The 16,443-nt window shown below is 42.3% G+C and overlaps 1 protein-coding gene across 1 annotated transcript in view; it reads right to left on the bottom strand.

Moving 5' to 3' along the window:
• Positions 1–16,443, bottom strand: part of LOC146830806 (uncharacterized) — an 878,450-nt gene that overhangs the window by 210,645 nt on the left and 651,362 nt on the right. The window contains exon 17 of the mRNA XM_085604967.1: positions 9,806–10,004. Within this exon, the coding sequence (XP_085461093.1) occupies positions 9,806–10,004 (199 nt within the window). The remainder of the gene's footprint in view (positions 1–9,805; positions 10,005–16,443) is intronic.

The raw sequence follows: 16,443 nt of genomic DNA, 5'->3' as shown, positions 1-16,443 counted from the left end.
CTGTATAAACAATTGCTTGGAATCGCTCTTAACAATCTGACCGGCCTGGGGTGCATGCAATTCGATAGACGCAAACAAAAGATGTCATGAGTAAGTTGTGCTCATTGTCCAAAGCCTTACCAGAAAGAGTTTGGCAAGCTGTTTGACATTCCCTCTCTTCCCCTTAGATTCAGCAGATAAGGGTAGGTTAATGTTTCGGTAATTAAACCTCCTCTGCCTTCAAATACGAATACCAGCAACCCCCTTTTCACCCCCAAAGGCTTTTGTTGCTCCAGAGAGAGCTAGACAACACTTTTTCTCTGAAACTTTAGGACATCCGTCTCTAGTCTTATGTGTATATTTGGTTTTTCCATGGCAGATTTCGATGTGTGTGGAATGATCTTCCCCACATCATGTGAATCTCAATGTTCGGGGGCCCGAAGGCTTGCAAAGCAGACCTCAGGCTTCTGGACATGATATTGGGCCCTAAGATCTTCATGCCTAAGACCCAATCAGAAAACAGGATTTGCAATTGGCACACTGACTCGTTTGCAAATGAGTATGCAATTTGGTGTATTACAAACTGCATATTCCCAGGATATCCCAAAACAAAACGCTTAATGAACATTAATGACTATTAATTGGGCAGGTAGCAATTTGCGACCCTCTGTGAAAAGCTACGAATGCCGGATTGGTGGCCATCAAGGAAAAGCAAACCACCATTCTTGCTTTTCCATTGCTAAAGCAAAAGGACAACAGTGCTTGTGCTTCCTGCGGCTGCTCAACATGAATCACAAAGAGGAAGCTGTCCCTTTGTGAATCAGGCACCAGTCACTTTGAAGTGCCATTGTCTAATCAATGGTTTCCGACAGCAATTGCAGTTGCAAAGCATTGATACATTCCATTGTGGCTCCCAAACTGCAGAGGATACTGCTTTAATGACCATTCCTATTTGTGATTCATAATCATTCGTACAATTCCTCTTATGAGTCCGAATATGTTTTCTGACTCACAAAAGATACTGTTTACATTTAAAAACACTCTTTTGCAATTGTAAACACTTTGATTTTGCAAATCGCAAAGTTTGCAAGCACAAAATTGCTCTGTACATTGGGTCCACTCAGAGAAATATTCAGGGGTGCAAGAACGCAACACCTCATTGAACAGGAATAATATTTTGAAGGTCAATATTTAGTGAGATAGATATAATGATTCAAGTTGGTTATTAGTGAAGCCGCTTTGTTCTGCAAGATCATCCTTGTTTAGTTGCCTATGTAGATGGAGGTGTGGTAGGCTGATTGGGAGCTAACTACCATGACAACCAGTGGTACTTTCTAGGTTAGGGCTAGCAAAAGGAGGATTCCACAGAGTTAACACACCTATTGCAATAGACAACAAATATGAGTACAAAGAGTTTCTTTGTTCCTCGTTTTTAATTTTCTTTCTTCTTCACATTTCATTTGGTGTTCTTAATACACTTCATAGTCACTTTGGTAACTTCTGTAGCCAATGCCTGTTTCGTCAGTTAGGTACATACACCTCTAACTTCAGCAGGGCTGCTGTCATCAACCATCTATTTTAGAATAAGTAGAATAGTCAAACACAAGTTCTTCAGTATTTCTATGATAGGTTTATAATCAGTTCTTCTTTTTATCATATAGTGTGATCCATAAGCCAGGAGGTAATTGCCTGGTAATGGCCTTTACACAGGCATGGTTGGAGTACTCTCTTTTTGGATGCGCTAAAAAGATAAAGTAATTACCTCCTGGCTTATGGATCACACTATACGACAAAAAGAGAAGCTGATCATAAACTTATCATAGAAATACTGAAAAACTTGTGTTTGACCATTCACATTCTACTTATTATAAAATAGAGGGTTGATGACAGCAGCCCTGATGAAGTCAGAGGTGTATGTACCTAACTGACGAATCACGTGTTGGATTCTGGAGTTACCGAAGTGACTATGAAGTGTATTGAGAACACCAAATGAAATGTGAAGAAGAAAGAAAATAAAAAACGAAGAACAACGAAACTCTTTGTACTCACATATCACAGTTTTTGAATATTGACTGTTTGGGGGTTGCATTTACTTAAAGTTATTGAGGGTCTCTTCAACAATTTGAGAGTGTTGGTGGCCGCTCTTTCCCCTTGGAGCACTGTGATTTCTGAAACTAAGTTGGGAATACTCTGGGTTTGCGCTAGCAATTAACCTTGACACAGTAATTTGTTGTCTATTGCATTTAGGTGTGTTAACCCTGTGGAATCCTCCTTTAGCTAGCCCTAACCTAGAAAGTACCACTGGTTGTCATGGTAGTTAGCTCCGAATTAGTCTACCACACCTCCAACTACATAGGCAACAACGTTTTTGAATATTGGCTTCTCGGGGGGGTGCATTTACCTAATGGAATAGGTATTTGGTAACTACAATCCTGGGATGTGATCCTTCTGCCCAGGCATGAGATGGTCATGCCAGGTCTTATGTATGGGAGAATGATACATCTTCCCAGCAACAGGTCTCAGTGTTCTCACCATTGAGACACACCCAAGCTAATTTGGTTTTAACCAGTGGCAGACATACTTTGAGCAGCCATCAAAATCTTCCTGTGAATGCAGACTTACCATGAAGATCCTCTGCCTCATCTATAAGCACCCATAAGCCGTTGCTCTACTCTGTCTTCGAAACATATAGAGGTTTAATTTTCTTCATTGTACTTTATCGTCAGCTGGTCTGCATCTGGTAGAGGTTTCCACTCAATATTTTAAACTCATTAAAGATGGCAGATGGACAAGTTTATCGTATAGTGTGCTCCATAAGCCAGGAGGTAATTGCCTGGTAATGGCCATTACACACGCATGGTTGGAGGACTCTCCTTTTGGATGCAATTACAAGATACAGGCAATTACCTGCTAACTATAAGCTATAAGCTGTAGAACATTCCCCCATTGATCGGTTATTAGCTTTTCGCAATTGTGGCCTAACGGAAGGTGGTTAAATCTCTACTATTTCAAAACCTGTTATGTTTTTAGATCTGCTTTGCTCATGTGTTTCATGTTCCTGTGTCTGTTGCAAAATGTTCCTGGGTCAGCTTGTGAGATCATAAGCAGTGCATTGTGGAGGCGTAAGTTATAGTTAGCTCAGGTAACCATAACTGCTGATTTTCTATGGTTTTGTAGGACTGAAATCTGAGCCTAACTATAACATTCCTGTAACCTTTGTTTTTTTCATTGAATTTCTAAGTTGTTTCCTAAGTATAACGTCCCTGTCAACTTTGGTTTTTAAGTGAATTTCTAAGGTGTTCTAAATTTTGCTTCCTATCTGTAAACTGTAACCTTTGAGAGTTAGTGTGTGAGTGATTGTGTGAGTGACTGAGTGGGTCTGTGAGTAGGTGTGAGAGTGTCTGAGTGGATCTGTCAGTGGATGTGTGAGTGCCTACGTGTGTGAGTGGGTGTCTAAGTATCTGTGTGGGTTTGTCAGTAGCTGTGTGAGTGACTCAGCTATAAAGGAACCAGACCTGCCCTTTTATCCAACAAGAGTCCACAGTTTTGCACTAAATATCTACCCAAATTGGGTACTTTCTACTGGTTAATTAGTAGGTGCTACCTCCTTGAGTAAAAGTCCAGTATATATTCTACACTACAGCTGCACAATGGAGCAAGACGTAATGTCACCAGTGACCTTATGTACTTTTTGGCAATGTGATTGTTCCTGGTGCGTCTTTATCCAGAAATATGTGATAACATTAATCTCCTATAGAGAAGACAACGAGACTACAGAGAGGTAAATCTCTAACCAAACAAAAGTCTTTCCTCATATTTCTCGATACTAAGAACTCCTCATCAAAATCAGCTGGAAACACACTGGGGGGCGCTTGTTAAATTATCCATCATCCTGACAAATTGCACATTTGTATACTCGTAGTAATTTAAAGGGTGAACCATGGGTCTGCTCTCACCAGGACAGGAAAAAGAAGAATCCACTCGTCACATTCACATGCAGTCACCTCCATAAAGGATTTCAGATCGTCTTTCAATATGGAATTGCTGAGAAAACACACTTGCTTTGCCTTCATCAAGCCCAGGAGTTAGGATCATTTGTCCTGTACAGAAGTTGCGCTTCAACAGGTGCACCTGCTATTTTTATATTTGTAAATGCCGGTGAAATCGTATGGGTGAATTTAAGGTGCTGGTTTCTTGTGTTGATCCACTCACAAAATTCAGTGCATCTCTGTATGTCACCCTGCCAGAAGATGAGTATGTCATCTATATACCTCTTCCACAGTCTCAGGTTAGCTCCGAAGGGGTTGCTCGCATGTTGAATGGTCTCTTGTTCAAATGCCGCCATATACAAACATACCACACTGGGAGCAAAGGTATTCCCCATCGAGCCGGACTGCTCTACCCCGTTGAGACTATGCCCAGCCACAAGCTTATGAGAGAGGTAAGAGGTGCTGGGTATGGCTGGCAAGTGACCGCTGGTCTTTGGGAAGGGTACGTTGACTCTTTTGTTCGGTAAAGCTCTGCACTGTGGCATGACTGGAGTGCTGTGGGCGCTCACAATGCGTCGCACGATTATCTTAGTGTCTGAGCGTGATGTGAGGGCGCCTACAAGCTACACAGGCAGGTCTGGGGCACCCTTTGTTATGTTGAACAAACGTGTCTTGGGTGCCAGTTTCACGACTATGGGCTCACTCCAACCTGAACCATGCCCACTTTTAACTATAAAGCTCTAGAGCCATGGCGTTAGCGACTAAATGAGGTACCTACAAGCTGAATCCCAGTACACTGTTATTTGTTCTTTCCTTTACCCAACAGCGACACTACGTTGAGTGTCCACATACTCCGCTGCGGTCTGATGAAGCAGCACTTGAATCCAAAATAGGTGAGTTGGTTTACGCTCACCATGATGTACAACAACTCTGTCTGGTTACACAGAGGTTTTAAAGTTTTCCTAAAAAATATAAAAGAGGGCACACATAGAACTGGAGATGCATGAAAGCATTGTGTTTTTACCACTTGTATATATACAAAGAGGTTGTGTACGATGTGACACACCTACTGGAATTAATAGGATCATGTAACAGTATTTCTATTTGGGTGTTTTGATCCTTTCTGTTTGTATTCTAGGTTGGCTGCTTTTCTCCAGGGCAATTTCCTACCGTGAGAAGAAGTGGTATGTAGAACCACACCACACACTGTGTAGTTTTAATTTAATCACTTGGTCCTGAGGAATCGCCAACTGATCCATTAGGGACATTTACAGGCGAGAAACATGTTGATCGCTAAGGGGTAGAGCGTAATTTTTGTCAGATTAAAACAAAATAGTCGCCCTCCTTTTTCTTTTTACTTTTCAATCAGGTTGTGACCTCTCCAGAATAAAAATAATTATAGAGGATTCCCTTACCTGTTTTAACCTATACACCACATCTACATCTCACTAGGCCACTCACACCCACGGCACCTATACGGCAAGGAACAAAAGATCTCTGATAAAGAGCCCCTTTTTGGGTGCCCGTCGAGCATTGCAGCGCCGACTCGACGAGGAGCAGACCTATATGATGAAGCATGACACCTAGCTTGCTGGGTATGTGAGGGTCCTAGTTCTGAAAGGAGGTATTCCCCACCTCCCCACAACTCTGAGTACTCACCGGGTGGTCAACTTGCCACCTAGGAACACCATACCTCTCTAGTCTTCTATCTTGTCTGTCCCCCACCTGGCTAAAAGAAGCTGCTTTGCAGGAGCACGCAATTCCGACCTTGATCAGAAGTGTAGTACAGGCACTTTATCCCTGGCTAGCAAGGGTAATATGGTCAGATTTATAATGCTAGCAAATATTTAGGGTCCAGCAAAAGGTAAAAGATATGGGTTAACCATGCAGAAAAAGGAAGATTTCCTGAAATCAACCTTAAATCTTTTGTGACCTCGGTGACGCAAAGGAGCAGAGGAGTCCTTACTGGGCCTGTGGAGCTTTGACATGTGACCTCAGGGTAAGGCCTGAAGAAGAGGCCCTGGAGGCTTGCCTCAGTCATGCATACAGGCCAAATGGAACTCTAACTAGGGTTTTATTTGAATTTGATGCTTTGCATGGGAGTCCTCAGCAGGCTTGTGAAACTATGGTCTAGTTATGGAGGGATTCCTTGGGTTGGTAGGTGGAGATCCACACTGACCAAACTACCAGCTTCACAGATCTCTTGCTGGCTTTTGGTTGACCCATCAGCCTTGCAGCTACATGGGAATTCTATGCCTACCCCAATTCAAAGAAAGCCATACATTGGACACATCCTCAAGTGGGACAGGTTTGGACCCCTCATCGGTCACGACCCTGAGTTCCCTGCAGGTGGCAAGGTAATTGTAGCTTGGTATTTCCCATCTGTGATCACTGGTTGCAAAACGTCCTCTGCTAACATGCTCATCCATTTATTAATAAAGAGATGAACACATTTATGCTCCCTGTGATAATCCTGCCCTTGTACAAGTACCTCAGTAGCTCTAGCTTCCAGACATCAGTGTATTACTGGCTTTCCTGCAGCAGATACTTCTTGACAACTTACACTCTTATGGGATGATGGTAGGATGCAGAAACACCAGGCTTCTCTGTCAAAGCTACTTTTCTGATTGTTGTTGTAGATTCTCACTCCCACTTGATTTATGATACTGTTCAAAATGGGTTATCAGTAATGGTGTTCGCACTTTGGGCCTATGCCTATTCTTACAGCACACTCGGTGCACCCTTAGTTCACTGAGTGCATATCTTAGATCTTTGTTTTTACGCTAACATGACTCCTTTTATGAATTAAACCTCAAAAGTTATAATTGGTAACTATGAATTTATATCTATACGTATTTTACAATCCATACCCTGGTGGGGTGGGTTTGTTGACATTAAATTGCTTATTTCATCACCAAAATGCCTTTTCTATCTCTACGGCAGAATGCACATAGGGGGTTGCAGGAATTCTGGCACCTGCTGTTACTAACAGATGTGCATCCTTAATTTCCAGCTTAGATGCTGGGTTGGATTATTAAACTGATATGGGCTCACTCTCCCTTTATCACTTGAACTGTAAATTTATCAACTGGTGCTTTCTTGTACCTTGATTGATTGCGCCATTTTCCATCATCTTACCACTATCTCAACATATGATCAAGTACGTTTAACTACTGACACACATCACATACCTTGCTTCTAAAAATGTACCCTGTACTCTTAGCTCATTCTCCTCCATATATTGTCTCTAATATTCTCAAGGTATGAAACATCTATGTATAGCTACTCCTACTCAAAGAGTCTTATACAATTTTTTCCCACTACCCTTCTTTTATTCTTGTGTCTGGTCATGGTAAGAGTTGCAAGCTTTATTCATCCCACTTGACCAGCCAGAGAGAGCACATTGATCAACCTATACACAAGCCATTAAAAAGTCATTATATACATGTCAACAGATCACTTTTTCACATATTTTCAACCCTCCACCTTTTACAAATTCTGAAAATACACCGATGTCAATGTAGGTGGGTGGGGTGATGAGATGAAGCAGTTGAAGTTTGGAATATATTGCCTCTAATGTCAAGCTTGGTTGAAAGCAATCCCATTGTTGATAGTTACCCTGGTACAAGCCAGCATGATCTAATTAAAACAAACCTACTGATGAACCTGTAAGTGTTTGCTCACAGATTTGCAATTTTGGAAAGATTTTCAAGAAAACAAATGTGATTGGGACATCATTTAACATTTTCACAGGACAATATTTATTTTTGAATCGATCTACATATACTGACATATTAATTTTTCAGCAGGAAGTCATCAAATCAATGAATGCATGGGATGAACCTGTACCACAAGCTCCCTTTGCCCTCTGAATCAAATTTCCCACTCTTATTCTGTGTTGGAAAACAATTACACAGCCCTTTGATAACTTCTCATTAGACCCAACAACTTTGGACATTTACCATGCCTTCCTTATTATTTGCCGTTAAGGAATTTATGCCTAATCTTATCATTGATGACTGGCACCTAAATGTTCCCAAACTGCATCTGACTATAACAACATTGCACACTCTTTTCCCTTTTTATAATCATTTCAACATACAGATGTATTGATTTGTAATGGAAAACAAAAGAGTGATAGGGGAAAGGCTTGATTTATTCTTAACCATTGGTAATCACTTGAGTCACACTCCAGAACATATTTTTTGCCCTCCATGCCACTCAGACACAAACAAGAGATACGCAAATGAACCTTTGTCCTGCTCCAGTAGGAACACTAGACCAGTTATTGCCTAGTCAGGTCTTGTCAATTAAGTATACCCTTCACCCTGTGGCACAGTAACTTACAAACACGATTGAGTACCTTCAGGACCTCTATAAATGAATGAAATAAAATGAAAGGGCACTTATATAGCGCACTGATTCTCCAAGGAGTGTCCTGGCGCTTTGCACCTCTGGTGTCCATGGCCCAATATGGTCTTAACAGCTATTCCTGATTTAAAAGCCATCCTTTCAGTTTATTTCTTAATTGAGAGGTGGCTGTAGTTGTCTGTAGCTCAAGAGGCTATGATAGAAGCTCTAAAAAAGAGAAGGACATGCCTACGACCCTAGACCACTGTGTCCTAGTTGTTTTGGCTAAGAAGAAAAATTGGCTGATCGAAGTCAACTAGAAGGATGATAGAAACCGATCCTTGTCCTGAACTACCCTGCGCCAGTCTGATAAATGGCCCTGTCAAGGGTTTTAAACAGAATCCTCTTTTCAACCGGGAGCCAGTGCAAAGCCCACAGGTGATGAGAAATGTGTGCTCTCAGAGGCAACCCCAACAGAGTATGGGCTGCTTCGTTTTAGACCACCTGCAATTTATTAATCAGATAATCAGGGAGACCCAAATGCAAGGCATTACCGTAGTCTAGCCTTGATCTTATTAGAGCTTACTAGAACCCTCAGCAGTCCAAAGCAAGTCCCCACCACCATATTCACCTGAGGTAGGAATGAGAGACAGTCATCAAATATGATGTCTAGATTCTTCATTGATTTAACCTAACTCCCAGGAGGTGGGCATCCACAGGCCAAAAGGACTGCCAAGAAACAGTGGCCTGTACAGCAAAGAAAAGCAGCTCTGTCTTTTTTGCATTGCATTTAAGCTGATGGCAGTCAGGCAAGTTCTGATCATTTCACCAGGGAACCCTGCATCCCTATCCCATGAAAACAATAGCTGGGTGTCATCAGCATAAGAGATTATTTTAGTTTCCAAGGCCTAGGCAAGTATGGCAAGTGGTGTAAGGTAGATATTAAATGAAGTAGGGCTCAAGGCAAAGCCCTGTGGCACTCCAACTAGCAATTCATGAGACCCTGACAAGAATGGGGGGTGGGGGGTCCCGCCTCTTGACCACGCTCTTCAAGGAACAAACACAGCCAGTCCAGAGCATGACCTACAATTCCAATGGACTGGATCCGGGCTAGGAGTGTGGCATGGGGTACCGTATCGAAGGCCTCTGAAAGACCTAACATGATCAGCACTGCCTTTCCCCCACAAACTAAAGTACCCCTGATGTAATCTGCCACATCAACTAGCGCAGTCAAATGAGACATACACACTTTCCCCAAAGTTTCACTGTTGTCAATTATTACTCACCTTATCATCTCTTCTGTAATACAGCCCAACTTTCATTGCCCAAGCACATTTTGAGAAACAGTACCTACGAAATTGTTAATTATATTTTTATTTTTCTGTTCCTCCCAACACAATGGTTGTTGCTGCTAATCCACACATTTTGTAATATTCCCACCTGCTTAAATATTTTTTTGCAACATCAATGACAAGATAAATATGTACCTTTGAAAGGCATCCGAAAGTAGTGCTATCAGTAAATTAATGCAGAGAATAGCTGAAACTCCAAGGAAGGTTCCACACAGTATGTAAGCCATAACTGGATCCTTATCGTACATGTCGTCAAAGCCGTAGTCATCCACAAGAGTGATACGAAAGACATTAAACATCAGCTGCGGGACTGTCTCCATTTTGGTTACATTTCCTGTTTATAAGTAAAGATGATGCCAGAAATTTAGTAAACCTCAAAGTTCAATTTTGTTAACATTAGTCAATTCAGGTATCACTGATAAGCTGAAAAGTGAAAGAAATATATATTTGGAAGATATCATATTTAGTCAAGGTACAGGGGAAGTATGTTGAGTGCTTGCATAACAAGTGGACAAAGAGATGCTCCACTTCGCTGAAAGATGTGGACATTTGATACAGGATGGAAGGGGTGAGTCCTTAGAATGAGATTGAAGAATATATTATTTACATTAGAAGCACCACAAATGAAGGCACATTAAAAGCAAGAGATGAGAGCATTCGCTCACAATTAACATTTATTTGAAGTTCACATTGTTACACTAGGTATATGCAGAGTTTTTCCCACCAATAAATGGTGTATGGGTAGTATATATGATCGAGTCATTTGCCTGCAGCCAGACTCTGCGACAAGTCAGTACACATTGAAAGAGGTGAGGCAAGGTTTGATGCGGGGCCTGGCTTTTTCCCAGTTCCTGCGCCCAGCGGACACATCATAACACTGCGAGCAGTGGGCACAGTAGTGCAAGGAACTGCGCGGGGCTGACCACAGGCCAGACTGGCCCCATTTCCAGAACCTGTTGCACAGCAATGCAGTATAGCAAGGGAAGATCCTGAACACTTACTGAAAAAACTTTTGATTAAGACAGGTTCTGGTCACCTTTGTTCATTAGGCATTATTGGATTTTCGAACAAACCTCAGATATTTACTCAGAAACACAGCACAGTCTCATAGCAAAACCTAAAAAGTACATACATTTTCCAGTTATCATATGGTACACAACCCACAAATAGGGACCCTCCCTAGCATTCTCTGCTCATGACCATCACACAAAATATAACTGAAGACATCTCTAGTGACATCATTGATGTGGTCATTCATGAAATCACATCAATTTAAAAATCACTGTGTGAATAAGTACAATGACTGCAGAGTGTGTGCACGTAAAGCAAGCACAAGAATGAATGAAACCAACATTGAATGCCTCTAAGAAGGGTTAAATAACCAACACCTCAGAGAGGGTTTGAGATCTTAGAGCATGCATGAGGAATTCAGTGCTTGTATTACATGTTCTAGTAAAGAATGGATACAATACAGGAGGTAAGGGGAAGGACCTCATTTAGTAATTTAAGTATGCACAACATGCATAATGCGTACCTTGCACAAGTGTACTCTACGTACACAAGATGTGGGAAGATAGTAAAACGAAAAAGGATGATGGGCTCGAAACGTCTTTGTATTATGTACTAGACAGTGCAAGAGTTTAAGTGCTTGTCCATTGATAATATGGGCAAAGGTAGTTGACGCAACACTTTCTGTGGAGCAGTCTGTTGCGCTTCATCTCCTGACTCTTCTGCACCTCAGCACATGCTAGGCTGTTGGGATGCAAAGCCCTCTAGTGCTTCCACATCCCGCTGGATTCCATTGAATATTGTCTTGTACCTGGTTGCATAAAGTGCACATAACCTCCTGCCTGCTTTTTTTGGACAGCTGGAAGATCGAAAAACTGCTACACCACTGATTATTTCTTTAGCCTTGGTTGTTGTGGTTCTGCAGAAGAGGATTGAATTACAATAGTTTCTTGATCTTCTGATGTTGCACCTGTGATAGTCCTGGTGGATGAGGTGCTTGTGTTTCCAGGTGACTATTTCTGTTCGAGGCCATGATGATCTTGAAATGCATTTACACCAAACTGCCTCTCTTAAACTCTAATCGGGTAATGGTGGTCCGGGTTAGGCAGTTTCGAAAGGCAGTGGGCTTGTTTTTAGAGAGGTGTTTCCTGAGTGCCCAATCAAATGGCTGCTTTTATTTTTGACCTCTGATAGTTGCCATAGTACCCCCATAGGACAATACAGCCACTGAAAGAGTGCTGTAGGTTTTACTACTTGTTATGCGTTCCGTGGGAGGACAGCGAGACCTGGAACTTGTAAAAATGTCGTTTTTACTTCTAAAGGATCATTTTATTTCAACTCTGAGCTCAGGGGTTTCCTCACAGGCACAGATAGGAAAGACATCTTCCAGTTTTTTGTGAAATGTCTGCGTTTTCAGGAGTCCAGTACCACAATACCCTGAAATGATACCCTGGTACCTGTGACTCACAGTAGATCTTTTTGTGGTTGGTTGTATCATCATCTTTATTCATCTCCAAGACGTTCCCACCTCATTACTCTCATTAAGGATTTGGACTTCATAAAGTTCCCATCTAGTGTGCTCTGCTCTGTTTTTTGTAGTCGTTTTAAATTTTTAGTACCAATAAATATAGTTAGAAGTAATTATGGCATTAAGAGGAGACGTACGCAAAGATAAGGTGCATCCGAAAGAAGAAGTAGAGGAGAGAACCACTACGCAATCTATTGTGTGGAGGTTATTCTCTACCCCAAAGGAGAAAAGAAGGTACATGCCAAATTTGTAACTTGCAATTTATGTAAGAGAGATTGCAGTCATATTTTTTCAGGATTTCCAGAATGCTTAAACATGCATTCCTGCCAATTCAGCACAGTAAAAGGAGACACAATGAAGCGGAGGGGACATCCACATCTTCTGCATCTCTCCAGAGTCTCCAAGCAGGAAATGCTCTTCTAGCAAATGATCTTAGTGTGTAAAAGAGGGAAATAAATTGCTCCAACACAAGGACTGGACTGTGGGAAATGTATTGCCTGTCGGAGGGCCACAGTTTGTGACTAACAGGTGGCTGACTATGAAGGCATTTTCCCCAAAAAATGTTTTACTCAAGTTGTGATACCTGCATTCTTCTTATTTTTCAGTTAATCCCTCAATATTTGGAAAGCTAAAAACACACAAAGGTTCTTAGGAAAACCATATTTCTTGGTTAATAGATAGAAAACATAGTTTTGTTTGTTGTAAGTAATTGGGTTATTGGTTGAGGGAGTGAAGACCCTTCCCAAGCAACAATCTTAGTTCTCATCAGGGTCAACCACAAAAGTAACTAAATTAACCTGGGCTTAACTGATAGGCACTGTGTTAAGTATTTATGCAGCACACAAACAGTAATAAAGTGACAACACAGCATAAGAAAGATCCCAAACCAATTTAGAAAAATAGAGTAAATATAAAAAATATATATTTCACCAAAATCATATCAGTAGAACTAGAGTTCTGAATTTTTAAAGTTTTAGTGAAAAATAGTTCTTAAAAGATTAAAGTGCCAACCATAGATATCTGGTCAGAAGAAACCAGGGCAAAGTCACAAGTTAAGGCGGACCCCGATGGAGTGTGTGTAGGATACATGATGTAGATCGGGCCCGTCTTGGCTTATGTTCGGACTTAGCCACCATCCACCTTTCCTCCGCCCATCGGGTGTTCCAAGTAGGCCATATATCCCTGTGATATCTGGCACTTGAGGACCTTGATAGTCAGGCCTGTCTGTTGCAGGGCTTGAAGCACCCCCTGGTGGAGGTGAAGCATGTGGTCCTCCCAGCTGGAACTGAACACTGCAATGTCAGCCAAGTAGGCAGCACTGAAATCCTCCATCCCAGCCAGGATCCTGGTAACCAACCTCTGGACGGTGGCAGGGGCATTCCTTAACCAACAGGACATAGCCCTAAGGAAGTGGCCTTCTGGGGTGGAAAATGCAAACATCTCCTTAGCCCCCTCGGTTAGGGTAACTGCCAGTACCCAGATGTTAAGTCAAAAGAAATTGGCAGCTCCAACCAATTTATGAGCTCATTAGCTGGGGAGATGGGGTGAGCATCAGTCTTTGTGACTGAGTTGAGCCTTGTGTAGTCCACACAGAACCAAAGTTGTGGGGCAGCATCCAGTGGGGCAGCTTTTGGAACCAGCACAACTGGGCTGGACTACGAGCTACTGAAGTTCTCAATCACTCCTAAATCCAGCATCTAGGACACTTCTACCTTGATGCTAGCCCTCACCTTATCAGACAGCCTTTACATTTTTTTTCACAGGCATGCTGTCCTCAGTGTCAGTATCAAGGGCACACAGATTAGTGAGCCAAGGGGTCCCATCCCTCCTTTACAAGACCAAGAGGTCCCCTAACAGGGTGGCCATACAGGAATTCAAAGGGACTGAACCTGCAGCACCTCCCTGTAGGCAAAAAGAAGGCATGGTAAGAGGATTTCCCATTTCCGCCTCAAAGGCTCTGACAGGTCTATAACTACGTCTTTAAGGCTCTCATTAAACCTCTTAACAAGCTAATTGGTCTGAGGATGACAGGGAGTGGAGAACCACTAAGTTACTCTACACTCATCCCACTCTGACTTCATGTAGACTAACATGAAGTTTCTGCCCCTGTCTGACACTACTTTTGGGGAACCCCAACTGGGTAAAAATCCCCATCAGGGCTCTAGTCACTTCAGGTGCATCCACAGAGGGCAGCAGGCTAGGCACAGCAAAGCAGGAGTCCAGCAGAGTGACAGCCCTTTCAACAGCACAGCAATCCTTCTTCTTGTCAGAGTGTACTGAGTTGGGGGAGTCCAGCAGAGTGACAGTCCTTTCAACAGCACAGCAATCCTTCTTCTTGTCAGAGTGTCCTGAGTTGGGGTGACGGGGCTCCAGTACTTATACCCAGTTGTGCGTTTGAAGTGGGGGAGACTTCAGAAAGAGGCCTTTGAAGTACACAAGGTCCCTGCTCTTCCTGTCCTGGTTCCAGACTCACTACTGGGGGATATGCAGCTCTTTGTGTGCGGTCAGGCACATCCCTATTCAGGTGCAAGTGCCAGCTCCTCACTCCCATCCAGTCCAGGAAGACCCATCAGTCTGGTAATGGATCATCAAGAAGTGAATGGCCCATCAAGCACACCTCAGCTCCCTTTGTGTGTGACTGTCTAGAGGGAATGCCCAAAGTCTAGCTGTCACCTACCCCTAATGTGTATTCAGAGACAGGCAGAGGCACAGGAGGATTAAAGTAAAGAAATTGCAACTTTCTAAAGGTTGATCAACAATATAAATACCAAATACAGACTATCCATTGATACATTCACTTGTTTGTTTCGTGGATGTGCACATTAATTACTGCAACCACTTTTCATTTTTTCTTAATTTTAAATATACACAAATAATTTTTGTGTGTAAAAACAAATAGACAAGTGACCTACATACATGAAATACGATGCCAACAAACCTTCCCTTCAAATTAATAAGCCACAAAACATTAAAACAAAATCACAGTTCAGACATGTGAAAACATCAACAAGCAGTTAACACCTATGTTTAAACATATGGAAACACTTGTATCCTAGTTCTGAATTGAATAGCCCACTGAGAGCCACACTGATTACAACATTCCTAATTCCATCAGTTGGGCAAAACCAGAAGCGTTACAAAACAATTTATAATCAATGGCTGATGGCAGGGATATATTCTTTACACCAATTACACATAATCATGCTCCCTTTGCACCAGTCATACCTTCGCAACACGCTCTCTGATGTGCAACACTCACTGCATGTTTCGAACCTTGCTTAATTTGGGGGTTCTCCTCAGGACACAGAAAAACTGAAGACTATAAAAGATAAATGTGCTGTGTTTTACTGATTCATAATTTCTGTGTGTGGGATTGACTTAAATGTCTGTGATCTAAACTATTTACCTTATTTTTACTACAGAACCAGTAGTATGGTTCCCCCAATCTTCTCTCTGTGTGTATGTCCCAATACTTTCTATCAAACAAATGCAGAGGTTTTACTAACTGACTGTGTTGGAAAAGTCTTAAGAAGTGAAGGTTCATTTGAACAAAGTTCTATGCACTCAGTTAAATATGGTAATGTCCAGCCAACTTGGCAGTGGTGGGCTACATCCTTCTGGGAGAATTGATTTACAGGAGATCTGCGAATACATACAGTGCAAGAAGCAGAAACATAGAATGGTATTATGAATACTATTTTATGTTTCTGCTTTTTGCACTGCGAGAAAGAAGAAGGGTTTGGTTGGGGGCGGGCGGGTGGGCGGTCCTGCTGCAGGGCAGGGAAGGAGTGGCTTACCCACAATTGTGGGCGCTGACTGTTTGGTCGGCCCCAGGGCCGACCAAACCAGTCATACGTACTCTCCTGTTTTCTCCATGTAGGTTGCATGCAGCCTGTATGGAGAAAATGGCCTCCCCATTAACGCCTGTGTGATCGGCGTCCCTGCCAATCACAACACTGCCATTGCAGCATTGTGATTGGCTTAGAGGAGGAGAGGGAGGCTGCCTGCTTCCTGGGACTCGGAGCAGAGAGAGGAGACGTGACGCGGAATCAGAGGCGAAGGTAAGTTTAACGGTAGCTGGCAACATTTCAAATGACTGCATTGTACACTCTTGATACACTGATGTCCCATATTAACAAGCAAGGAAGTACAATTACGTGCTTTCCAAAGTTTCCATAAAGTCATTCTAATCTGGCTGAGAGCAGCACTCCTCTACAATGTAATGAGGACAAAATTA

This window comes from Triturus cristatus, chromosome 5_1 (assembly GCF_964204655.1).
Source record: "Triturus cristatus chromosome 5_1, aTriCri1.1, whole genome shotgun sequence".
Lineage (NCBI taxonomy): Eukaryota > Metazoa > Chordata > Amphibia > Caudata > Salamandridae > Triturus > Triturus cristatus.
This window is presented reverse-complemented; position numbering and strand designations above follow the sequence as displayed.